We start from the raw sequence: 26,362 nt of genomic DNA, 5'->3' as shown, positions 1-26,362 counted from the left end.
AATATTATTTGATTTATATTTCACTATGTTTTGTACGTATTGTTTTATGATATATTCGGTTTTGGAAATATATTATCTTATGTTTCAATACTAAAAGAAAACCGTAACTTACCGAAAATAAAAAATGTATACTTCCGAACGTCGCCGGCAAACATTACAAACCAGCCATAGACAAAGTGAACAATTCAGAAGGCGGCCTAATAAATGTATGTCATAATACGAAATTTAGCCAGGCAGTTTACGGGCGTGAAGTGAATTGCCTGGAACTTGCATGGATGTTTAAAAGTTCATAATACGGCCCCAGACCAATCAGAGTTGATAAACAATACCTACGATCATTGGACATTATTATCACTCCTCATCAATGTTTTAAAAATGTTTTTGAATTATTTGTTTGGTTTGCATTCAGTGTCGTTTTTTTTAATTTGTTAAATTTTTGGTTGCGGAAAGTAAATAATTATAGAGATATGTAAAGAAAAATAAGTATACCTAATTATAACTTGTATATTTCGTTACAGTTGGTTAAATGTATGTTTGTGATTGATATTTGGGTATTTTATATGTTTATACTGTTAATTATTAATAAGATTCAACAAATGTAGAACTCTTGAACACTAGCAGAGAACAAGAAGACACCGATGATATTGCGTCATTGTCAGCCACATTGGGAAAAGGTTTTTGAGGTTCCAAAAGTTTTTAGACAATACAGAATCCGACGACATTTGGCCGGTGTTTTATTGCGGTTTCATTTTTTATATGCCCAAATAATGATGAGAACTCTATACCTTAGCAGATCACGGACACAAGGAGTGGGAAGACGCGGGTTCAATTTTTTTTAACTTATTTTTTTTTTCACTCTTCAAAAATAATCCAATAATAAATACTAACATTAAAAATGTGTGTTTTAGGAAGCAGCATTAGTATCACGAGATGTGTTCGCGCGTCGCTTCTCCTCAGCGAGACTGTTCACCCCGGGCCGGATACTGCACATCGTGCGGCGCAAGCGCATGGGTATCGAGAAGTAAGTACTTTACTACTAAAATATGAATCTCTATGCAAAAATATAGCAAGAAACACTTTGATGCTAAAACACCTAATCACATTTTTTTTTAAGAGTAAATTCGCAATATTTTTTGCGATAATATTTTTTTTTTATAATATAAGGTATAACTACAGCCCTATTTGCTTTGTATAATACACAATTTTCGTTTCGCTAATTTCTATTCACACATTTTTACGCATGTCTTACCAAAGTGATGAAGGAGGAGAGGAAAGGTAACTTATCATTTAATGCACATTAATGACAACTTGTATCTTTGATGGACTTACTGCCGTACTCAAGGTCATTTAATGACTACTTAGCCCAGTCCTTAGCAATCGTTTTCGGAACAAAGCCGTTACTAAGGAATAGTTTAAATAATCATACAATGTCTCTGAGTGCGGCAGTAAGTTCGCAGTTTTCTACTAAGCCTTCACAGATATTAAACCATGTATAGCGTGGCAACATTAAAGCATAAGTACAACACTGCTTTAGACCGTTCCCAAAAATGTTTAACACCTATTTAATAGGTCTCATCGCCCTTTATTCGACAGTGGCGCCACCTAGTATAAACAAAAAGCTCTCATACTCGCATCAATTTACCGTTGTTAAATAACGGACTTTAACGTATAAACTAGCCCGAATTACAATAATATATGATTTCTAAAAGATATTTCTATACAATATTAAAAAAATTGCACGTTACAGGAAAGTGCGCACAACAGAACCAACATACGAGATGAGGTGGGCGTGTCCCGAGGACTTTATGGAGCTGCAAGTAATGCCGCGTATGCTACTGGACCATTTACCAGAGAACGTGCACCGCACCATTCGCACCGTGCTAGAAGAACGACATCGCTACAGAATCACACAAACAGTTTAAAGAAAAAAGTGACAAACGGACACTTTACACTAATGTGCTATTAAAACTTTGAAGAAGAAAATAGTGCAAGGTTTAACCGTTCTTCTCTATAGCCTAAAAATCAATGGCTTAATTTATACGACATTTAAAATGTTCAGGGGCCTTAGTATGTGTTTACTTTACGTTTAACGAGATTAAAACGAGAACGCGTTCGGCGCTGTGATTGGTTGGTTCATTCGCGCCGGCCAATCAAAACGCCGAACGCGCTTTCGTTTCGTTTTCGTTCAACGTAAAACAAACTCGTAGTAAGGGTACTGGTGTAGATAGCAAATGGTTGAATGGACTAGCTACTCTAATTAAATAGGCATAAGAAAAATTCTTCTGAAGAAGATTTAAATATTAAAGTACAAAATGAATGTTTAACTTGATAATTTTTCACAGTAAAGGTTGAATTCAAGCAGAAACGCTTGTCGATATTTAGTTCGCAATTTGCGATAAAAACGTTAATGACTTATCGCAAGTTAATTTTGAAAAAACTTTAATGTCTTTTGAGTACTCCAGAACTCAACATGAATATTTCACATGAAGATTTTAGCAAAACTAAGCAGCTTATTGACTTCGCCTATATTTAAAAACGATACTTGCCCAAATGATATTGCCTGATTAATTTTATAATCATTCTAGAACTCACGAATTATATATAAAAATATGTCAATATAAATAAATTGGCAATAAAAGTCCTGTAAGCATATACATGAAAAATTGGGAGTCTGCACGAAATAAACCAATTATGGCAACTAACAGTCATTATGGCAGCTTAAAGAAATAAACGAAGCAGCTAAAACTATGAAATAAGTGTACATTTTTATAAAATTTCATGACTTTTCCAGAGCTATTAGACATGACATTGTGATTTTATTTTATCGTTCCTAAGCCTGACTCAAATGCCTCTAAACTAGGAACCTCCTGTAAATACATACTTAAAATAATCAGATTTTCAATATAATTGATATTATTGACCGAACCAGTGTCAAAATCTACTCGTAGAATAGAATAAGGACCTGTGAGAAGACTGTGATGAAATGAAAATATTAAACTTAAGTGATGTATGTGCATGTATGCAAGTACCGCAACGGTAGCTATAACACGGGCAAAATAAACTTGGAATCTTTGCAGTGTGCGAGACATATAGCTGTCTTTATCGCTCTCGCTATAAATTGAGCTATATGTCTCGCTCTTTTTGTATAAGAAACTTTGCAGAGCGACCAAAATTATTTGCTCGTACTGTATATTATTATTTTGTACATAATTTAGAGTAAGTTTATAGTTAAGTTTCTATTCGGTTCTGGCGTATATTGGGAGAAATCGATAGCATTTAAAAGCATTAATTTTCCTATTATTAAAGCTGTATAATAAAGTGATGAGCCTTAGTTTACTTGATCATGTTTCGTCTACCCAAAACATACTTAAAGTTGCAATTTCTGCCAATATATGACTAAGCCTTTAAACTCACCACAGATTACAAGCTAAGTAATCGGTCAATATTGATTTTGTGAAGATATATCCTTGCATAATCTATTGATCGATTAAAAGTTTGTAGTCTGCTATACCTACTTCAATATTTAGGGAACTATACCTCGTCCCAATGTTTAACATATCAACGTTAAAAACGTTTTTTCTTTCAAATCTACTGAACCTCTTCAATTTCAATTTCAAATTGTGAAAACAAACAATTTATTTGCTCAAAAAAAGCAATTTTATTTCGATTAATCTTTAAGTAAGTTTCTTTGTGTAAATTCTACTGCCAAAGTGTTGGTTGAAGATACCTAATTTTAATTTTATTCTGTACCGATCTATGTGTACCTACTTGCGTATTTTGACACCGTCTTTGGTGTTTAAATGTAATTAAAACAATATATAATTAACATTTTACCCATTTATAGAGGCAATAATCAGTAGAAATGTTGGCTAAAAGCCTTTTTATGACTAAACGTTGACATCTATCATCAATAGAGGTATGTATTACATGTTGTATTAACCCCATTAACGTACGCCACGCCATCTATGTTAACGAGTTATTAGATGAACTATACGAAATTTCACTTCACTGCAGGCCAGTGTTGTAATTCGATTACTTTTTTTAGTTGCTGTTTTAAATTTTATTATTTTGACGTTCGAATACTGAAATGCCACTCAATATCATAATAACATTCATTGCGAAAAAATATTGGACAGAATTTGGAATTATGTGGCAACTTTTCGTAACTTTATTAATCGGCTTCGCTATGGAACTAAAAACGAACGACTCATTTTGAAGTGACTGTACTGTAAGTGCACCTCTATCTATGAACAATTTGAGTGATATTACTATCATATACTTGAGTGGCATTCCAATACTCGGGCCTAATACTTGCGCAGCTACCACTAAGTACAATAACTAGACGGTAGAAGTAGCTTAAAACGTTACCGAAGTCAATTATGTAATAAATTATCTACATTGCATAATAGTAACATTAATGTAAGTACATTTAAGTATAAATTATTTTCATTGCTTACAAAAATGCTCTAGCAACAGCTAATCTGTTATAAATATTTGTAAACATGTATTTTTGTAAACTTAGACGCCATAGGTGTATTATAAAGTTGTTTCCCTTAGTTACCAAGCGAACAAACTGTTGTATACTTAAATATATAACGTTTTATATAAATCATAGCTCTGTATATAAAACTATGATGTGATTTTAACATTTTTAATCACGTAAACATTGATCAAAGAGGTCTTCTTCATTCTTACACAACTCTTTCATCTTTCATTTTTACACAACTCTGCTGTTTTGTCTATGCTTTTTTAAAAAGTTTATGAAAATGCATCTCCATTTTTGAAAGTAGGCCTCGTTAATGATTGTTTTGTCGTAGGGACCTACATTTATTCAATTTAGGTCCGTTTTAAATAATTCTTGTAATATAACCTGAACCTCGGGAACAAAATTATTGTGACTTGATAAAAATATACTCTGACTTCACTTTTAGGTGATATTTATGTAAATAAAGCATTTAACTTTGAATAATTTTTACATTCCAATTTGTATTCTGTAGTTCACAGTCCGTGAGTTTAACTGTCTGTTTTATTTTTACTTTTTTAAAAATAAATACTCTTTTATTTGAGCTGTGCTGAGAAAAAGAATATCTTCGAAGAAGAGTTAGTTCATTGTGTACCTCCAAAAATTGTGATTATCATAAGCTATTGATTGATTTTCCAACAAAATTACGTGATAATAATTATATAAAAAATTGTTATGCCTTTTCTTGGTGCAGCTTTCAATTTTATATAGTTAAAATATTTGAATACGTTACATACTAACTGCCACACTCAGAATCATTTAATGATTACTAAAATTATTCCTTAGTAACGATTTTACATCGTAAACGATTGCTAAGGACTGGGTTAAGTAACCATTATGACTGAGTACGGCGGTAAGAGAATATTATATGAATGTTACGTCAATCTCAAGATACTATGTGACAAGTTGTTAGTAGATATATTTTATGATAAAACTTCTCTGTCGTTTGTATATAATGTTGTTTTAGCGCTCAGTACCGCGGATACGTTACTTAATACTTTTTATTATTACTTTTTATAGTTTATACGAATTGGTACTGACGCGTCGTGTATTCAAGTATTAGAAGGACTCGTGTTCTTTTCACTTGTACCCTAAATTAGGGCTTTATAATCTCTTTCACCTATGTAATAGAGTATAGCCAATGTCTTGTGTTGGGTTTTGTTTTAATTTATAAATAAAATCTATTTTAAGTATCGCATTTTTTTATTATAAACGTCCATTATTCCAATACTAGTTTGTTTTACGTCAACGCGAATGACGTATTACGTTCGGCGCTCTGATTGGCCAGTTGCAAATCAACCGACCAATCAGACGGCTAAACGCAGTAACGTGTTCGTTGCGTTAATGTAAAACAAACATGTATTAAGCACTCAGACTTCGTCATACAAATTGATTTGTTACAAAATTATTAAAATTTATAGTACAAGTAATATAAAGAACATTTTATTTCTACAAGTTAAATTCAAGCGAATATAAACCTTACTACTCTTTACAATGAAGCTTAAAGCATCAAAAATTGCTTGAATAATTTTCATAGTGGGTTAAACAAATATTTTGGAACTTATTAGGGTACATCATTATTAATAACAAAATCATTTAGTAATTATTCGATATATATTTGTTAAACACGATACAAAAATACACTTAAATTCATCAGTCGAGTCAAAACATTATCACAGCGATCGATTTAAATTACATGTTTTTTAATAAAATTTGAAATGAAAAATAACAATATAAAGTACGCTTTAAGCATTTCTCAGTAGCCAATTTAAAAAGCTATCTTTGTTTTTTCCTTGACTAGCTTGTAATTGGGCGTATAAACTCAAGATCATTTGAAACTTACAAAAATGTTAAATGATACTAGATAGATCACATTTAGATAATATTAGCTAAAGAACTACCAAAGTCAATAATATTTGTTAAATGTCAAATTATCATCATAAAGGCAGAATATTTCGAAAAAATTGCTAATCGGTAATTAATTCGAAATATTCATTGTCCGAAAAATGCAAACGCCCAATTCTCAAAGCCAAGCCAGCCAAGATAAAAGATTTACCATCCATAAAAAATAAAATAGGCTTATGGTAGAAAAACATTGCCGTGGCATGGAGCGACGTGGCGCGCCGTGGCCACTAATTGACTGTAAGCGTTTAGCGACCCAAGCGACACGACACGACACGATATGCGTGTGTGTCTTTAACGGCCGAATAATGATTTTTTTAAGTTGTTAGGTCTGCGTTTGGCCACCAACCCGTTAGTTTATCGTACTATCTCTCCCCTTTTTCAAAGAATTTGTAGTGACAGTAATTATAGAGAATGTCTTAAAATTGAATGGCATTTGAGTACTTGGATATAATAGATACGCAAAGCCACGACAGTGTATTTCTGCCTTTATAAAGTTTTACTGATAAGCCATTTAGTCACCATTTACAATAACAATAATATAAGAATAATAATTAAAAATAAATGATATTTGGTACAATATTTGAAACTTAGCGTCTACTTACGAATGAGCATTACATATATATGTGAGATCTACGTGTCTCGGAGTATATGACTTGGGTTTGTATCATCTGCACAGATTACGAAGCTCGGTCATTGCTGCTTGAGAGCCTGGCGTTTTGTTTCGCTCCGTTTTGTATCTGAATTATATTAGAGAAACTGGTTAAAATTTGGTCAAGTGTGAGTGTCGAGTAAGAAATTTAGAAGGCATAGCGCTATTGAGCTTTTTGAATCTATGACCAAAATCTGCCAAACGATTGAGTCCTCTATTAGAATATTGTTAAAGTGTAGTCTACCATGTCTGACAAAGAATACTATAGTATAATGCAATGTCACGCCTTTTATCCACAAAGGAGTAGGCAGAGTGCAACGTGCCGTAATGCAGAACTGTACATTGCGGCATGTTACGTGGCATTATGCCTTTATACTATGTGCACTCACTTTGCACCATTTGTATTTTATTTCCCATGTAATAGGGGTTGAGCCTATTGCCATATACTGGGCACAACTCCAGATTCCGTGCTGCTACACTACAAAAATAAAGCCAAAATCCCAAACCTTACCTATTCAAGAAATCGTGTGCGACGTCAGGCCTGTACATGGCCATGTCCCTCAAGTAGGCCTGGTCATTGGTCAGAGTGCGCCGGTACGCGAGCTCACGCCACGCCTCGCCTCCGCGACCAGCTAGTAGGACTAGACCTTCCATGAAACTGAAAGATGGGATTTCTTTTATTAACAGTGAGCTTTTTGTAACATTCTCCTTTTTAATGCTTAAGCCAAAATAAGATGGAAACTGGAGATAGTATTGCAAGTACATAACAAAGTGTGGGAGAGCCATGCTTCGGCAAGAATGAGCTGGCTTGAGCGGAGTGATGCCACGACCTCATAGAAAACCGACGTAAAACTACGCTTGCATTGTATGAGTGAGGTTACCGGAGGTCCAATTACCCCCTTCCCAATCTTCCCAATCCCCGATCCCCCAACAACACTTAAATATAACGCCTCTGGTGTTTCGGGTGACCATGGGCGGCGGCGATTGCTTACCATCAGGTGATCTGTCTGCTCGTACCAGTACCAGTAGGTGGACGCTGTATAAGCGTATAGGTAAATTGCTCATACATTTCAGCCATAACATAAATATAGACAAATTATAACAAAAACTCACCTCAAATACTCGCTAACAAGCTTATACATTTGTTCAGTACTTCTGTTCAGTATAAGTCTAGTAGGCGACGCGTTCAGCAAAGATATTTGCAACGCTATTTGTTGCGCAAGCGCCGCCATTTCGCCCGCAAACCCAGTACAACCGCCTTGCAAGTATAACTCGGCGGCATCGGTGCAGTGGTTCAAAGCCGTGTCTAGAAGTGATCTTGTTGGCACCGTGTCGTGAATTTGCAACCAAGTTGGCGGTTGAAACGGTTTTTTTGATGTTGCCTGTTGAAAATTACATTATGTGTTAATGGGTAAGAAATATTATGTCTCGATATCATTGCATGATTTAAATATGAAGTCATGGTACAGAAGTGTAAATAAATAAATATATTTTATGGTTTTCTTAAGCTAAAAACAACCAAGTCTTGTGAAAAACATGACGCTGCATTTAGATATTCAGAGCACTTACACTTTTGCAAACTTTTTAATCAGATTTGGCACTATAATAAACTTTTAATCCATAATTGATCTAGTAGAGGATGAGCAGACCTCTTTAAAGACAATTGGTCTAACTAAATAGACATATTTTTATAATAATTATCATGAGACATACAAAATTTAACTAAAAATTGCGCAGCCTACTATAAGTTGTAGGCTACGTGGCGTCGCCGCATCTGCGCACGCTGCTCATGATAAAGAGTCCCTCTGTGACTCGAAACTAGTAGAGCTTTTCTCCATTAATTTACATGAGTAAACCGTGTTTTTTTTTAACTTTAACTAGATATAGACATGATAACAGTCCACGTTACCATAACAACGTACCTTAGCAGAATCCAAGGCCATTTTCTCCAAATCATCAATAAGATTCAGTGCCTGTTTCCTCTTAACATTAGCAGCCTCAGCATACATATTGAAATGTAAAGCGACCATGATGTACGTGTCTGTGTCTCCTGGACAGTGAGTCTTCAGGAAGTCCAGTAGACCTTGTTTGAATTCTGCTATCTTGTCCACTTGTTGGCCCAGCATATAGTCAAATTGACCTAGTAGGAACTCGAATTGGTGGTTGTCTCTTAACGCCTGTGAATTTTAGAGGTTTGGTTAATGAGGAAGATGAGGACTATATTTGTTCAGTTTTCGTGAAAATTTCAGGGAAAATTATTCTATAGGACTGCCTTGTTAGTCAAGTAGTCCATAGTGCGACTGCCGGACAAGGGGATTCGGGTTCGATTTCCGGGTAGGACAAAGTATTTTTTAGATTTTTTAAAATTTCACAGTAGAAGCACGAAGTCTGAAATTGTGCCCAGTATATGGCAATAGGCTGACCCCCTATTACATGGGACTTACAACACGTTTCTATATTTATAAGTTATATATCTATATTTTTTATATGCATCGTTCAAAACTAACCTGAAACACATAAGCGCACTCAGTGTACCGCGCCAGTCCAGTAAGGAGGCGGACCATGAGTCTCCAGGAGCGCGACGCGAGCAGTCTGGCCGCCAGCGCCTGCGCAGACCGCAGCGTCGTGGCCACGCCCTCCGTGTCGCACGCGCATGCGAAACATTCGTGCGCCAGTACTAGCAGCTCTAGGCAGATTATGTTTACCTGGTAGATGGTAAGGTGAAGGTAGAAATTATGGTAAGATTGGTTTGAATACGAAATCTTATGTTGTAGTGTATGATTTGAACTTCTATGGGGGTTGTATCAAGATGCATACTCATACAAGCAGTACAAACATACATAAGAAATTAAATGCCTAGATAAACTATAAAATACAAGATAAAGCATTTAACTAGAATTTAAAGATTTGTGTGTTCGTTTGTTCGTGCGTTCGTTCGATTTGTTGGTTGGTTGATTGGTTGGCGAAACCTCGTGGAAGTAGTTAGTAGGGTATAAATAGCCAATAAATATTCTTAATAATTATTACTTATTAAACAAACCTGCTTAGTAGACAACTTCGCGCCCTTGGTAATCTTCCTGATATTAGACTTGACTTCATATCGAATGTGGACATTGTTTTTAGTGATCACATCGAACAAATTCCTTCGACAATCCCTGGACATCTTGTTACAGTACACCGTATATACAGTAGACACTGAGTAAACTGACTCAGTTTCGGCTGACAGCACGGTTCCTTCTTCAGTCAGCACTGATTCTGCCTCATCACCTTCTACATTCTGATATTCTTCATCTATAAGGTTTTCCACGTCTAGCCCGTTATCGTCTAGTAAATTATCTGGTTTGGAAGTACCTGATACATTAGAGCATTTGTATATTTTCTGGAAGGCGATGAGGTGGTCTAAGATCAGTTTGCCGATTTGGCTGCAGGCGTCTGGTCGCATGTTGAGGAACATCTCAATGTCCGCGTTTAATGCGTAGCCCCAAAGGGTGTATTGGAAGTGTTCCTTCTGTCTAAATGTCGATGTTTTTACTAGATGCGGCGATATTATGGCTGCTACTATCTCCTTGCAGAGGTATTCTGCGACCTGTTGAAGAGATATAGTCGTTATAACAGTTATGAATGAAGCATGCTGGTGCAAACCAGATGTACTTCTAAAGATTGTCACGATAAAAGAAATAAGTATAGTTCATATTTTACGAAGGAGTTTAATGTAAACAAATATTATATTTTATATATTTGATAGGACGACGTTTGGCCACTATCTCGATGATGATGCGACCTACGATGGAGCACGTCTGCTTATAAGCAACCTATTCACTCGGGCCTTGAAGATACCCAGGTTAAATAATTATTTTATAGATATTCTCACAACAACATGTTAAACTTACCTGTTTGGTAGGTATATTAAAGGTTTTGAACACCAGATTAGCGAGTGACATCCGCGCCCGTCCACTGACTAAGTTGATGAAGTCAATAGCATGGTTCTGATATTTCAACACGGAGGTGTAGTCCCATCCTATCTGCAGAGCGATGCGGAAGTAGCTGGCCACCTGCGAGATAAAATGTTTGTAGAAACTTAGACTTTATTACAACACAATAAAGTTAAAAATCTATTGAAAAATCAGATTGCAGTATCAACATAATGTTTTAGTCCCAATATGATTTTTTTACAGTGGCATTACATGCCGTAATGTGCAAGTGCACCTCTGCCTACCCCTTCGGAGATAAAAGGCGTGACGACGACGAAGATACTGTTTTTTTTTTTTGTTTTTGTTTCTTCTTTAATTTTCTGTCTGTTTTATTAGTCTGCAATAACATTCGTTGGCCGGTTATTTAATATTTCATGAGTTTTGACCTCATTTGTCGTCAATTTCTGTAACAGAACATATTTTATCACACAATCTACAGTAATACTATCTACATACCTGTTTAGCAAGCGTCAGCCCGCTCCTGACAGCCAAGGCATCGAGTGCCGACAGCCGGTCAGCTTCCTCCCGCGCCGCTAGGTGAGCGCTCTCTGGCACATTCTCTTGTTTCTCCTGTATCACAACCAACTCCTCGAAACTAGCGTCCGATATACCTGATACTGAAATTGAAAATACAATGATAATCTTCAGTAATTCAGTAATCTAAAAAATTAAGAATATATCATTGAGTTTCTAACTGTTCAATGCTAATCAATGCCTTCCCAATCCCCGATTCCCCAACATCCCTTAAATTCCTAACTCTCAAAAGGCAGGCACCGCACTTTTTACGCCCCAGGTGTTTCAAATGTCCATGGGCAGCGGCGATTGCTTACCATCAGGTGATCCGTCCGCTCGATTACCGGCTTATTCCATAAAAAAGGTGGAAATATCTACTAGTATGAAGACTTACTTGACAGTTTATTCTGCAGCACAGGAGAAGATATCACCAGCCTCAACTCTTGCGGCAGCTCATAAGGCGAGCACGAGCCTTCAGCAAGCTTCAAACAGGTCCTTACAATCTGCACGGGACACGCTGGAGGCCTGTACCTGAACTCAGGCGGACTTTTAAACAGCGCAGACAACCTAAATGCATCAACCAGGAGTTTCAACTCTAGCAACTGATTCATCACCCTTCTCCAATTATCTATAGCTTCAGGGTCTTCTAATAACACCACATTCTCAATGTTACTCACATCAGACTCAATCTCAATCTCGTCCAGCATCATAGTAAATGGTTTCTCCGCGTTAGCCTGACCGATCTTCTTTGAGATATTCGGGTCTTTCTGCCCGTTCATGATAAAATGCATTGTACTCTGATAACTGTTCAGGAATATGGTGTTTGGAGCCTCGTTCTTGAAGTAAGCATCCCACATGAGGTGTTCGATTTCTTCCCGTCTTCGCCCATACTCCAAATTCTCTTCGAACCAACTCATAATGATTCTGTAGGAGTAGAATTTCTGTGCCGTATCCGTGATGTTGTTGACGTGTGATACGAGGAATTCTGTCGCGTCCTTGAACGTGACTGTTGCTTTCTTGAAGGCTTCACTGCATTGAGCAATGAACAGCGTTATTCCTTTATCTTCTAACATTTCTTCACGAGAAAGGAGGTTTTCGTACTTGTGCGTCCATTCTGCTAACAAAATACTGTTCACGGGTACCCCAGAAAGCTTTGCGATTTTCAGGGCTACGTTATAGTCCCTTTTAGCAGTATACATTTGGACGCATTCTTCTACATATTTCTGTGAATCATCTTGAAGTAATTTTGATATGTTTATTGCTAGTGATGTCTCCATTGATATTTTGAGTATTTCATACAACGTTGAGAAGTTAGGTGATGGCACTAAAAGAATAAAATCGGCATATTCATTAAACAATTTTAAAGCGTTTTGGGTATAAACAAAAGCAAAAAGAAGTATTCACGTACCCGTAAATCCTTTTTCGAATTGATTATCAGCCAAACATTTGAGGAACTCTCTTTGAAGGTACGCACTATCAAAGTTATGGCTCAGCGCAATTTTGACCAAAGACACAGAAACTTTTTGCAAAGCCTCCTTGGACAGTTGCCAGGGGGCGCCACTAGCGCCAACGCTGTATTTACGTTGTGCGTGTTGTAGGAAACTAGAGAGAAGTTTCGTAGTTTCGGAATCGAAGTTGTGCTGACGAATACATCGGTGGAGAAAGGCCGTAAACAGAGTTAGGGGGCTCTCCTGGAAATAAGAAATAAACCCTTTTGAATACCAGAGTTCTGACTGCAAAAAGAGGCCTGAGAATGAGGCTCAAATCCTAGAGTCATTCGTATTCAATCGCAACTGACGAAAAGTCAGTGCTAGTGGTGAAAACATGGTAAGACCAAGTACAAAATCTCCATGCAAGTATATCAATGCAACTTAAGAGGCTATACGATATATTTTAAAAACTCACCGGCATAAAAATCAGCATTGCTTCATGTAACGTGGTGACGTAGCCCTCTAATAAACATAGTTCAGCTACTTTCTGGAACTGCTCCGAGGCTCCCTGCTGCTGCGTCATCAACTGTTGCAGCACTCCTTGAGAACGAGGACTGAGAGACAGGGAGGACAGGATCCATTGAGGCCAGAGCATCTCTACCGCGTTTGGCTGTAAGAATAATGTTGTATAAGTTCTTGAAAAGTTATTTTATAGTGAACTTTTATTCACAAAATTTCACTTTTTAGCGATCATTTAAAAAAGACTTAGGTCTTTTTAGAGACCCCAGAGATAGGTATGTGACCTCAATCAAAAAACCTACCAGTCTTTGAAGTTTATTTTTGAGGGTGGAAAATCATCCCGTGACTTTTCCCTCTCTTCAGGAGCCTTAAGAGTCTAAATCCATATTTTTAAAAGAGAGTTAACACCAAATAATAGATGTAATAATGTAACATACCTCATAGCAACTAGCAATGAGCACGAGTAGGGGTTCCCTGCAGATGTCAGCAGCCCTGAGTAACGCGGCCGGCGGGTCCTCCGGCCCGTGGCAGGCCGCCGCCACCTCCCACAACTCTCGTCCCATGTACGCACTCGACGGGAACTCGAAGCTGCCCACCTGCGTCGGACTAGGACTCTGTATGAGGACAGATCCCTGAAAAGGATGACAGTTATTTAGGTGTAATTAAAAATTGTGTTGTTGTAAATTTTTTTGGTGTAATTCAATGGTGGTTGTCGCTAAGAATGTCTTATAAATTAAGACATTAATTAGTACATGTGTATATTAAATATTATAAGCAAGATAGGATTTACGTTTACTATTTATGAGTGAATTATAAGTTTAAGTACTTACAATCTCCACGGAATTCAATCTCGAAACTCGCCTCTGTCCGTTACTTGCATTAGTTTTACTATCTTTTTCGACACCCTCGTCAACAGTTCGATGCAGCATTATATGCTTTAGGTGTTCCGCATACGACTTCTTTTCGAACTCTTGAGCTAACTGGAGCATCTGACTGAGTGGGTAGCGAAACACGTCGCCAAAAAGGAGGAAGTTAAACCAGGAGTTGGCCTTCACAAATTCCCGCAACTGCAGTTCTGGTAGCGGCAAGTTGTGAAGCGTGGCGAACTTGACCATCGTCTGGCACTCGTATAGCACCAGCGCCATGTCCACCTTACCATCCTGCTTCTGCCTTTCATTCAATCTGCTCAGAGTTATCTCTTCCATAAACCGCAACATCTCCCTAGCAGCTTCATCATTACTCTGTATCAGTTTCGACATGTACTCGTTTACTGTTTTGTTCGCTTTTTCTTCAGATAACCCTTTGTACTGCATCAAGTGATTCTTGATCATTTTGGCAGCAGAAATGTGGACCCTGCATCGTGTTGGATTGCAACCAATCATAGCTATGAAGGACACGGTGCAAGCGGTCATAGCGCCATCAAACCAGTTCTGCAGAGCTAACGCGTGCGCCTCACAGCATGCGCTCTTTACACTTTTATCCTGCAACCGATTGTACGTCTGATACTGCTGCGAAACAAACGCCTGACTAGCATTACAGGGGCGATACTGCTTCAAATAATACACATGGTTCAATTTAGCTACATAGCCATATTTCTTCATTAACTTCTCATCCGCAAAATCTGGCATCTCCATAGCTCTTTGTGATAAAGCTTTAATACTAGCAGATTTAACATCTACATCGCTTGACAACAGACTCCCCAGGCTACGTCTATCTGGCTTGTCAGTAAGCAAACTGTTCGTATTCTGGTTGACTAATTGAAATTCAAATATTTTGGACACATCTAGACCACGGTAACCAGACAGCAGCTGGTACACGTTCACGTCTTTTAATTCATACGTATGATGCGCGTCCGCATATTTCTTGTAAACGTTATACAAATGTGGAAGCTTGTCTTTGTAAATCTTATTTGGCAATTTAAAGTCTTTAAACTGTAAAAAGTCTTCCTTGGAGAATATATCAAATAACTTTTTAGCGTCTTCGAGGAGTATCATTCCTAATACTAAATGTGGATTAGAGGAAACATAGTCGTCGATGTTTTCATTGGCGATTTGCTCGCAGGTTTTGTATACGGGTAGCACGTGGCTTTGTCTGTCCGAGGTTTGCTCGATACTTTTAAACAACAACCAGAGCTCTATGCAATCTTTCGCCTCCTGCTCGACGTCAGACAGATCAGTGTCTAATATATTACCCTCTACACATAGCGTCAGTACTTTATATAACTTATTCTTAACACAATACTTCGCAAGCTCCACATAGAAATGCTCTCGACTGATAGTGGAGCATGATTCAGTGAAGATGTCGTCAATTAATTTCAAGTTCTGTGTGCGAGCTAGTCTTGATATGATTAGATATAAATTATTTCGCTCACTTTCATTCACAATGCCGTAAGAGGCCAACGTGTCGTAAATGCATAGTTTGGTGTAAGCAAAACAATTGCTTTTTGCGACATTTTCGATCATTTCATTTGTGACTGGCCATTTACGGAATATTTCGTCTAAGCTCTCTAGGACATGTGTGTCAAAGCCTATGGTGTCAACATTGAGGAGTTTCTTGGCGAATCCATCGTTATTGAAGAAAATGTATCGTGCGTTCATGTCGCGAACTACTTCTGAAGTCTGCACATTGATCCAACGGACGAGGATCATGGCTTTGTTGTTCTCCACCAAATAATTCCACATCTCTACAGGAGCGGAGAAGTCTAGTAATGAGAATTCTGGAAAAGAAACATATAAATTCTTATTTTGAGTTCTATCTCCACTAGAATAAAGCTCAAAACCATTAATAAATATGCAGTCAGCAATGATTAATAACAGCTACTGCTTGCTATGTACAAATCAATCTTTTCTTTCCCAATTGCATACCAAATATCTAGGCTGATTGTACATAAATCAAAGTCTACTACACTAAAAGCAACAGTGTAGCATAATTTATGTATCAACCTCAAATAATATAATGTTATCGAAAGTAATAAATAATGGACATTAGCATCTATGAGTAAACAATGTTTGCATAACCTGTTTATTAATTATGTGTAGGCAATTTGTTATCATAGTGCCATAAAATATTGACCTAACTAAATCTATATATTATATAAAAATCAATTGCTGTCTGTTAGCCTCGCTTGTTTGAGGTGGTATGAAATTTACTTACAAAACAGGGCATTTCTAATAGAACATAATGTCACAGTCAACTCCCATAGTTATTTAACACCCAATGTTACCAGTCATATTATGATTTTCAACTTTTGACCAGTTAACTCATTGTATGTTGGAACAAAGATCTATGTGAGACACAATGTGTTTTCTATTGTGTCTCACATAGCTCCAGACAAGAGGTTAAATACCTATTTAACCTAAAAATATTATAAAATATTATATATATAGTATACATATTATATAAATATTATACATAAAATAAAATAGTATAATATTTTATGGTTTTAAGACTCATTAAAAGAATGTAGATCATTATTTGTAATGCTATGCTAATACAATGCTGTAGACCATTTATGCAAACATCCTAAACATTTTGAAATGTTTACTTATGATAAGGGATTTTCACTAAAATATATGGTTTGCTTTATCAGTGATTAGTGTGTGTATAGTATGGTAGGTAAATATGTAATTTTAGTCATAGCAAACACCTAATAAATGTGACAAAAAATAATGTGATGCTAATTTGTAGGGTATGCAGAAAAAAAAGGGAAATATTGGTCTTCTTCTTTTTGAGGATGGAAAATTTTCCAATGACTTCTCCCACCTTGAGCGAGGCGAGAGGGTATCACACTCTTACTGACTAAAAAACCACCACATTCCTACTTTTGCTTTTCGAGCCAGAACCCAGGTAAACCCGCTAGGCAGTTGGCAGCTCTAGAGAAATATTGGTCTGACTTACAATTTGTACTTAATAGAGTACACAGAGTGAAAGAACTATTTAGAGAATCAGATTTAGAAAATCAAAAGCCTACATAGTTGTATTATCAATAGGATCTTACAAAAACACAACTTACCAAATGAATTAAAGAACAATGCTGTAGCAATTTTACTTTTCCACGGCTGTGGATACTTTTCTATTTTATCTATAGTCAGAGCCTTGATCTCGCTTTCATTGACAACTATGCGGTCCTTACCCATACCAAAAACTTTGTTTTGTTTGAAGGTTCCTTCAACTTCAAATGCTTTTTCTAAATAACGGAGAAGGTTCCAATGTCTTTTGAAATTTAGCCATTCCTCTTTTGTATCATTACTCATATCTTTGGACAACTTCTCCACATGTTCTACAATGAAATCTCTGTACTCAATCTGTGCAGAATCCCGAGCTAAAGTCATCAAGTGTAGTTCTGGACTTATTTTAACTTTGTTCAAAATATGCAGAACTTTAAATATCTGTTTTCTCAGTAGCAGCTGTACGGTCCATGCCTTCACCTAGAACAGTTGTGTAAACATTCTCTATGTTATCATAATTATAGATCAATAGAAAAACATCACAAAGCGAATTTTAAAAATCAGGTCTAATTTAAATCTGTTTCAAGTGGGCGTTTATTGTTATTTTCGGATTATTATTGCGATAAAAAGGTTATTCACCTCGGCCAGAAACCACTCTCTGGCAGTAACATCATTCCATCCATTTTTCTCCTTGAGATAGGTGATCGCCAGTTCGATATGAGTACCCTTCGCAGCCGCCTCCCTGACCACATCTCTCGGAGACTTTTCTTTCCAACACGACCAAATAATCTTCTCATTCTGAGTCAACCCCTCCATATTCATCACAACATTGAAGTAAAGTTTAGATTATTTTACAAAATTCTCGAACAATGAATTACAATCTTTACACAACAAAAATACACTGATTTAGAACCATACTTTTATGATTTCTAATAAGAATTCTATTCCTTAGTAATAAAGTTCAATTTGCTATTAGAAAAGAAAACAATAAATTTCAATAATATAAACTTCAATCCAGCTGACAGTGACAGCTGTTATTGTCAAATTTTAGTGTTGTAAGTGTTTAAAGAATAAATTTACCAAACAAAAATTCTACCAATTACCAAAGAATTAGTAGAACGAAGAAATGAAACGAACGATTTCCAAAGAATATAAGCGTTTTCGCGTATTTACAAATTCATAATTTCTCATGAGGTCTATTTCCTTTTTTGTTTATACACATACCTTGTTCAAAGAGTTCAAAACTTAGTTTTTAATTACGTTGCCAAGCAACGGTTGCAAAACAACTAGGTAATTTTCTATCTAAATTCTCACTCTGTGTTCTCACTATTTGTAAGTTTATGACGCAAATTAATAATGGCTGAAGAACTCCAGAAAGTTCATTTATATTACGATGACATTAACAAAATCAGAGTCATAGAAAACAACGTACTAAAAGAAACAGAGGATCTGAAGGACACATGCAAGGATTATGACACAAGTTGGTAGTCACTGCACATCTTCCTCCTCACTTCATATTCCTCTTTGCATTGCTGAGGGTCGAATGTCGTGACAACCCAATAGGTTTTACCCTAATCTAACAGGCAGGTTAATAATCAAATCAAACATTTAATGCATCCATAGTGTACAATTTGGTCGACAGTTTTACAGTAATATGTCAACTCACTATAGGTACCGGTTTACCACAGCTAATCGGCGAGATCAAATACTTAAAAGTCGAAAATTAGAAGTGAACTACCTATCCTACCTACCGTTACGTTCAAATCAGACTGCAGCCTACAATAGCGTTATAGGTACCCTGGGTTTGTACCATCATAGAGGTATTATATCCATATTATTATACCTTTACAGAGATTCAAGATTTCGGGAAGATAATCAACGCTCTACTAGAGGTGCTGAAGGAACTAGGAGATAACGTCGAGAAGAAAAAAATGGCTGCTATAGGTTCCATGAATCTTTTGAAATCTATTTCTAAAGAACGCGAAGCTGAACAAGCTAAATTACAAGTAAGTTGTACCAAGTTTTATAAAGATTATTCTAACTTATTGTTAGATACGCATGATCTCAATGATAATTTTTGTTCCAGGCGGAAATCAATGACAAATCTATGATATTAGAACAACTGGATAGTGAATATGACGCTCTTCAGATTTTAGAAGCAACACAAATGGAAACAATCGAGTACTTGACTCAAATCAGATAAAACATTGTCAGGTTTTACGTGTGTGACGTCATGACTAGTTTGTTGAAGAAAATATACTAAATTTATTTCAAATTCCAGTTGAAACTACTGTATATATTATTTAAAACAAGAAAAAATAGAGATTATTATTGATTATTGCTCTTTTTCTCTTTAACTAACCCATTTCCACAATTTATATTTCCAACGTGAACTTTTACCGCCATCCAATGACTTCTCCGGCCTTGGGTGAGGCGACAAAGACCATCCAAATAACCCCGTTCTCCCAGTTCTCCAGCTATGTCCGCCTCCAAAAATCTGCCGCCTGCCAACACGAATTCTATACTCACGCGCATTCGATTTGCCGCTTATCCAACTCAACCTTTTTAGTAATGAAAATTGCCATTCATAAAATACAAAATAAAACTATACTTCAGTCTGTAAAAATGTAATTTTCACTGAAACACACATGTAATAAACACAGTAGTCAAACTGTAAATCATAATCGTTATAGGATCAACCAAATTTTCTTGAAATTGTATGAATAAATTAATTTTTCTACCAATAAGTAATTCACAATTTGGAAAATTATTTCAACTTAACCACGAAATAAGTAGGAATTAAGTTTATTTTACAATACCTGTGATTACAAAAATATAACTACTTATTACTACAGAGTAACACAGATAAATAATTGAAATATACATACATTCCCTTGATTCCAAAGTCAATAACATTTAATTTTATGTAGGAACATGCCAATGTCATAGTTTTAGATTTACCAAACACCAAATACGTCCAAATTGTGTTCCTGGCTTAACTAGAAACACCAAGTCAATATTTAAGATTCCATTAGACAATTTTGGCCTAATTTATTTATTAGTCAGTTTAATTTTATTAATTCACATTTTAATCACGTCGCTATTACTGTAGTTTTACAAAATAGTGAAAATAAAAAAAAATAAGTGGCACAAATTCCTTCAGAGAAGAAAAGTAAATGTTGCCAGTATAGAAATATGACAAACTCAGAATCCAATAGTTTTAAAAGAAAAAAGAAGCCAGTTCTAGCAACTAAATGAATTATTTACTCTGTAATACAAATTAAAGTGGGATTCAAAATAATTAGATCATACACATTAAATTCTGTAACTTACACTTACAGCTTAGCTTACTTACTAGTTGCTATCGTCAACAATCAGTTCTGGAATTTATCATTAATTCTCTCCCTCTAAACTGTAAACTTACTACAATGTACCATAACATCAAGCTTAAAAAATGTCGTATATCTGTAGTAAGTGTACATTTCAATCACATTCAATTGCAACAAACTACCTACCATTCAATATATAAATGCTTGTAATCCTTTCAGAGTGGCGCGATCAGATGTTGTCGACTTACGTTTATGTATGTTGCTGACATTACTACGGCAATGTTGCTATGTGCATGCATAATTTTATTATTTGCTACGTCTGTATTTCTACTTGTCTACAAAATGAGTTACTCCAACACAACTATTTCTAAAACACTGGCGACTTGTAAATATTGGGCCACATGGTACTCCCGTAGGGCAATACCAACACATTATGATTCAAAATGTTCACATTACACATTTATCATCAAGAACCAGGGAGATTTGAAGCAAAAAATTGCTCAATACAAATGATAAATTATTACCAATTATTAAGAAGTATATGCTTGATGAAACCCTTATGTGACATGACCTGTCAGTTAATCATAATTTAAATAACAAAGTCTCCACCATACATTTCACAATACTATGCGTGGTTTGAACACTTTTGTCTATGTTTGAAGGTTTTTAGACACTTGAAGTCACTACTGAACTTGAGAGGGTATCATCAACCTTTTGCCTTTTTGATTCCTGTTGCTCCTCTTCGTTGTGCTCTTCCTCAGCGGCGCGTTTCTTAGCTCCCTCAGCCTGACTCGTGTGCTGCGCTACGTCACTGATTACTCCGTCTTTAAATCGGACAATAATAGCTGTCATATTATCACACCCAGTACCATCGCCCATCGTGCTCGGCGCCAAGCAGTGGTCGAACATCTGTGGACATGAAGATGACACAATATTAGATACTTTAATCAACAATAACATCCAAATGTTAATTCACGATCATAAATGTTACTGACCTCTTCACAAATCTGTGACAGCCTCTCGCGACCTTCGGCCAACCTTGGCAAAATAAAGTCACAGACATCTTGACTAGACATGAAGTTCCATATACCATCACAAGCCAGCACCATGAACTGATCCTTCTCTGGATCAATTGTTAATGTTTTGACATCAGGCAGCGCTGTTATCATCTGCTCCTTAGCACCCAAATCTTTGTTTTGTTTATATGAGTGGTCTCCGATGGCACGAGATAGATTGAGGCCGCCATTAATGCGTCCATCATTCGAGACTTTTCCACCAGCTTTGGTGATCCTTTCTAGTTCTGGGGCATCCTCTGGTTTGTGGTCTATTGACATGTCTATCGCTTTTCCCTCTCTGCAAATGATGCAACGCGAGTCTCCAGCATTTGCCACAAATAATTCTTTCCCTATAAACAGAGAGAAAGTATGTTTGTTAGTTACTTAGCCTACTGAATAAACTTAGCATATGAGTTTCAGATTACAGATAATATTTACCCCTTAGCAGTGCTACCACAGCTGTGCAGCCACTGTCATTTCCTGGTTCTTCATTCATAGAGATATCTTCCTCTCCATCATCATCACTTGATTCTGCCTCCAGTTCATCGTCTTCTTCTTCTTCGCCATCTCCTGAAAATGATTGGGTTGCAATGCTGGTCCTAATATGAACTATTAAAAATGACATGTAAAACATTAGCTCTGGCTCTGCCTAACAACTGCTCAGATCATCATGCCTCACGTAGTCTCGGATAGTGCTCACCGTCGTTTGATGACTCCTCAACACCATTAACATTTTCCTCATCAGATGAGTTGATCTCTCCTCCTTCGAAGGTTTCATCATTCGAGTCGCTATCGTCATCATCTTCTTCGGCAGCCTGACGCAGTAAGGACTCGTATACGGCCGCGGCGGCGCGCCTCCTTTTCGGATCTTTAGGCGCTTTGACGTCTGAACTTGAGACTGCAGCAGCTTTGTTTGAAAGTAAAGAATAGCTAATCAATCTGAGGACAATCTCTAACTGAGCAAAATTTAAAAACAATGAAGAGAGTGTACAAACCTTTCGCTTTCCCCTTTGATGGTGTGGTTGACCCATTGGACGACGTGATGTTACTTTCCTCACCATCAACCTGCTTTGAATCTGTTACTTCTCCATTACAGGCATCTGAAGCGCCACTGCCTTTAGCTGCTGAGGTCTTAGCATCTGCGCTTTGTTCTGGTTGAAGGCAATTGTCTTCAGAGCTGTCTGGAGCTGTAGCATTGGATTTGTCTACCTCCATCGCTACTGAGTCCTTCGCTTTTTCGTCAGGCTCGCTAGTGGAAACCTGTAAAGATTTAGAAATAAATTAGTTACAATAAAAACTAATGATATTGTTAATATTTTTAAATATATTTAAAAAATTAACTCACTTCTCCATTTACTTCTTTATCTTCTTCATTGTTGGTTGAGGAGACTCCTCCTGTGTCTTCATCAGCAGCCTCTTTTGCTGAAGATACGCCGTTTTTGCTTGATGATGCTTCAGCGGTGGGCTGTTCTGAACTTGAGCCAGCGGCAAATGATGAACTTGTGCCTGAACCACCTGCACCTATAATTTTTAAGAAGACACTTAAATTATGTTAATGCTTTAGCTAAGGTCAACTTTACACATGAACCATTTACTTTTAACAATGGTTAAAAATAAAATTAGTAACTGTACTTATATTTAACATTATAAAATGATATTTACCTGAGCTGCCAGCCTCATCCGTGTTCTTCTTTGCACGGAGACAGGGCGACAAAGGTGTGGCTGTGTCACCGAGACGTGCCCGATGTAGACTGCTCAGTTTATTCTCATACTTTGCTAGTACTTCCTGTAAAATGAAAGCAAAGTTTGTATAAATAATGTGGACAGGCATTGTACAGTGTTACTTTATTGAAAAACATTTTAATAAGGTAATGCATTAATGTATATGGCAGAAACTGCCACACTCATGAGTAATTTAATGGTTACTTAACCCATTCCTTAACCAATGTTTTAGGATCAAAATTATTACTAAGGAATAGTTTAAGATCTAGACACACGGCAGTGTGTCCGCCAAGTTCGAGCAAAAAAACCGACACACCGGCCGTGGCTGTGTCACCGAGAATTTCGTATCTGTCCCGATGTAGACTGCTATTGTAGGTCTTGAGATATTATTCTCATACTTTGCTAGTACTTCCTGTAAAATGAAAGCAAAGTTTGTATAAATAAAATGGCCAAGTGTGACAGGCATTCATACAGTGTTATCTTTATTGAAAAACATTTGTATTTAGTCAAAGTAAAGTAAAATAAGAAAAAAAGAAAATAAACCTTAATAAATGAAATCCCATATGGCAGAAACTGCCACAATAAAAGAAGTGAGATCAAATAAGTAGTAATTTAATGGTTACTTAACCCATTCCTTAACCAATGTTTTAGGATCAAAATTATTACTAAGGAAGCATTCCAATATTATCGAACTTGGCAGCCTTTCACATTTATGTTTTGGGTGGGATTAAATCTACAGCAGTTAGTATGCTTAAGTATTATACATGTACTTCATATACAAATAAATAATACTATGTACCTGCAATGGAAGCCTGGCTTCTTGATAAAGATTGCTGACATTGTCATCCTCCGACTCCTCCTCATTGTCACTGGGGCCTGGAGGATTTATTTCACCTATAATAATTTTATTTTAAACAAATAAATAAAATTAAATAAAATAAAAATAATACTAAAAATCAGAAAGTAATAATCCAGTTGAATATAAGATAATAAAACAAAATATTAAGAAATAAGGATAAAGTACATAATTTACAAAACAAATAAAACCATATTCAATATTATGTTAATACATATTTACAATAGAAGTTTGACATTGAAAGCACCTTTACATCACGGTAGGGCACTCTTGGAAACTAATGCTATGATTACGGATCATGAGTTATGGATAGGGAGATATTAACGGGACCACTGACATTACTTTATTTGCAAAGAAAATTAAGAAATCTTCCCATTCTTAGTATAATATTGTACAGTAATTCTAAGTCATTATGCAAACATTTGACCTCTGCCATACTGTCCTCATAAGCGGGTATTTTCAAGAGTGCCTACTTCTGTTAATATAAATATTTAAATGATAGTAAATACATACATCATCACATATACTATAACATATATTGTATGTTGTCAAACTAAGGTTTTGTTACTTATATATAACCTCTAATTTTTTTATAAAAACAAATCACAATTCGCTGTTATAGGTTATCTGCGGGGTCGATTTCCGCTGTGTTTTTGAAAATGTATTCTTTAAATATTCATTATTGAATGAAATGCACTTCATAAATGTGTTTCTTACCAGCCAATTCTTTCAATATATCCATAACCTCCTTAGTGGCAATTGTAGCATCAAAATCGAGGAAGGCATCTTCCAAAGCTTTTGTGAGATCTCCACTTTTATATGCATCTGTGTTTTTGATGAAGTTTGGCAGATTTTGTGAACAATAAGTGGCAACTTCAGCTCCTCCATGCCCATCATACACAGCAAATAATGAGGTGTTTGTATCATACTCTAAGATTGTGTTGTGTGCATCCTAGAATTACAAAATGTGTGATTACTATCACATTAGCACAGCTAATATTAGTTTAGTAAGCCTAGTAATACCGGATACAGGAGATAAAGGTTAGTGAATACAATATGCAAGTACAAGTCTTGCTTAGTAACTATGATAACGCATTTTCATGATAATACACTTTAATCCACTCGTAGAGAAGTCTTAATTGAATAAACGTGAAGAATTTAGCAAGAAGGATCGTGCTTTGGACATTGGACATAGTCAAACGCCTAGGCTCAGTCTAAAAGCGCTAACCACTTTCGGCAACTCCCAGTGTTAGAAATACGCCTTTATTGATAAACGATCGCGAGAGACGATGAGTGTGATGGATATATGCATAATCTTATGCAGTTCGGAATACTGATTTATCCTTTATTGAACGAAACAATATAGTACCTCTTGATTGACACGCCATCCCTGCATGGAGCTTGCGCCGCACTCAAGTTTATCGTTGGCTTCATCGCTCGACACTTTTTCAGTAACAGGTTCAGACAAATATGCACCCATGTTGGAATGTTTTAAACATGAGTTCTAATTACATAAAATAAATAATTGAGGCGCGAAAACCTCCGAAAAACGCGCAGGCGGCAAGCTAACCCGAGTCAATCAACCGCCGAGAACGGGGCTGCCATATTATAAAAATATTTATCCCTCAAACTAAGCTCGTTCTGACATAAAATTTTCAAGAATTTAGTCGATTTTTAATTAGTTTTGCAAATACTAAGCACATTCCATTTCAGCTATAACAAGGCATGTTTTAGAATGGAATAATAAATTATCACAATTATTCTTTAAAAGTCATTTGTGGCATACGTAAGTGCCGTACAATAAAATTTTGTATTTTTTCTATAATTTTATCTTGTGCATATTCATTACCTATATAATTTTAAACGGATTACGGAATCATAACTTTCTATTAATAATTATAATTTAGTAAATTATTAACTGCAATTATCTCGTTCGACATGAAG

The 26,362-nt window shown here is 36.2% G+C and overlaps 4 protein-coding genes across 9 annotated transcripts in view; 2 read left to right on the top strand and 2 right to left on the bottom strand.

Annotated features, from left to right (window-relative positions):
* LOC118266592 (diacylglycerol lipase-beta) overlaps positions 1 to 5,715 on the top strand; it is a 107,819-nt gene extending 102,104 nt beyond the window's left edge. For all 4 annotated transcript variants that reach the window (XM_035580022.2, XM_035580021.2, XM_050703013.1 and 1 more), the window contains exons 13-14: positions 909 to 1,021; positions 1,748 to 5,715. In XM_035580022.2, coding sequence (XP_035435915.1) covers positions 909 to 1,021; positions 1,748 to 1,922 — 288 coding nt within the window. In that variant the 3' untranslated portion in view covers positions 1,923 to 5,715. The remainder of the gene's footprint in view (positions 1 to 908; positions 1,022 to 1,747) is intronic.
* A 519-nt stretch (positions 5,716 to 6,234) lies between these two features.
* LOC118266591 (spatacsin) lies at positions 6,235 to 18,474 on the bottom strand. The gene is made up of 15 exons (XM_035580016.2): positions 18,096 to 18,474; positions 17,522 to 17,936; positions 14,340 to 16,225; positions 13,947 to 14,141; positions 13,466 to 13,660; positions 12,969 to 13,251; positions 11,955 to 12,884; positions 11,504 to 11,664; positions 10,967 to 11,128; positions 10,117 to 10,662; positions 9,584 to 9,781; positions 8,999 to 9,253; positions 8,190 to 8,458; positions 7,588 to 7,734; positions 6,235 to 7,164 (listed from the first exon to the last, which is right to left on the bottom strand). The coding sequence occupies exons 1-15, from the start codon at positions 18,276 to 18,278 to the stop codon at positions 7,092 to 7,094; spliced, it is 5,898 nt and encodes a 1,965-aa protein (XP_035435909.2). The 5' UTR covers positions 18,279 to 18,474; the 3' UTR covers positions 6,235 to 7,091.
* A 226-nt stretch (positions 18,475 to 18,700) lies between these two features.
* On the top strand, positions 18,701 to 19,794 carry LOC118266979 (intraflagellar transport protein 20 homolog). Its single transcript, XM_035580672.2, has 3 exons — positions 18,701 to 18,936; positions 19,308 to 19,462; positions 19,543 to 19,794. The coding sequence occupies exons 1-3, from the start codon at positions 18,813 to 18,815 to the stop codon at positions 19,657 to 19,659; spliced, it is 396 nt and encodes a 131-aa protein (XP_035436565.1). The 5' UTR covers positions 18,701 to 18,812; the 3' UTR covers positions 19,660 to 19,794.
* A 273-nt stretch (positions 19,795 to 20,067) lies between these two features.
* On the bottom strand, positions 20,068 to 26,026 carry LOC118266893 (uncharacterized). 3 transcript variants are annotated; one of them, XM_035580507.2, is made up of 10 exons: positions 25,788 to 26,026; positions 25,136 to 25,370; positions 24,362 to 24,456; positions 23,503 to 23,626; positions 23,186 to 23,361; positions 22,836 to 23,100; positions 22,541 to 22,747; positions 22,279 to 22,410; positions 21,781 to 22,190; positions 20,068 to 21,694 (listed from the first exon to the last, which is right to left on the bottom strand). In XM_035580507.2, exons 1-10 carry the CDS (start codon positions 25,896 to 25,898, stop codon positions 21,452 to 21,454), a joined length of 1,998 nt encoding a protein of 665 aa, XP_035436400.2. In that variant the 5' UTR covers positions 25,899 to 26,026; the 3' UTR covers positions 20,068 to 21,451. The 3 variants fall into 3 exon arrangements, with proteins under 3 accessions (XP_035436400.2, XP_035436401.2, XP_035436402.2); XM_035580508.2 differs by having other exon boundaries at positions 24,362 to 24,438; XM_035580509.2 differs by lacking the exon at positions 22,541 to 22,747.
* Positions 26,027 to 26,362: the final 336 nt, after the last annotated feature.

This window comes from Spodoptera frugiperda, chromosome 23 (genome assembly GCF_023101765.2).
Source record: "Spodoptera frugiperda isolate SF20-4 chromosome 23, AGI-APGP_CSIRO_Sfru_2.0, whole genome shotgun sequence".
Taxonomy (NCBI): domain Eukaryota; kingdom Metazoa; phylum Arthropoda; class Insecta; order Lepidoptera; family Noctuidae; genus Spodoptera; species Spodoptera frugiperda.
Note: the sequence above shows the minus strand (reverse complement) of the source record. Positions and strands in the feature narration are given on the sequence as shown.

Excerpts from the sequence above, each read along its gene's own strand:
- LOC118266979 (XM_035580672.2), top strand. The coding sequence starts at position 18,813 with ATGGCTGAAGAACTCCAGAAAGTTCATTTATATTACGATGACATTAAC. Across the intron at positions 18,937-19,307 it reads ATGCAAGGATTATGACACAA|AGATTCAAGATTTCGGGAAG; the intron begins GTTGGTAGTCAC and ends ATACCTTTACAG. Across the intron at positions 19,463-19,542 it reads CTGAACAAGCTAAATTACAA|GCGGAAATCAATGACAAATC; the intron begins GTAAGTTGTACC and ends TTTTTGTTCCAG.
- LOC118266893 (XM_035580507.2), bottom strand. The coding sequence starts at position 25,898 with ATGGGTGCATATTTGTCTGAACCTGTTACTGAAAAAGTGTCGAGCGAT. Across the intron at positions 22,411-22,540 it reads TGAGGAGTCATCAAACGACG|GAGATGGCGAAGAAGAAGAA; the intron begins GTGAGCACTATC and ends AATCATTTTCAG. Across the intron at positions 21,695-21,780 it reads TGTCACAGATTTGTGAAGAG|ATGTTCGACCACTGCTTGGC; the intron begins GTCAGTAACATT and ends TCATGTCCACAG.
- LOC118266591 (XM_035580016.2), bottom strand. The coding sequence starts at position 18,278 with ATGAATATGGAGGGGTTGACTCAGAATGAGAAGATTATTTGGTCGTGT. Across the intron at positions 17,937-18,095 it reads GAGAGTGGTTTCTGGCCGAG|GTGAAGGCATGGACCGTACA; the intron begins GTGAATAACCTT and ends CAACTGTTCTAG. Across the intron at positions 8,459-8,998 it reads TGGCCTTGGATTCTGCTAAG|GCAACATCAAAAAAACCGTT; the intron begins GTACGTTGTTAT and ends AATTTTCAACAG.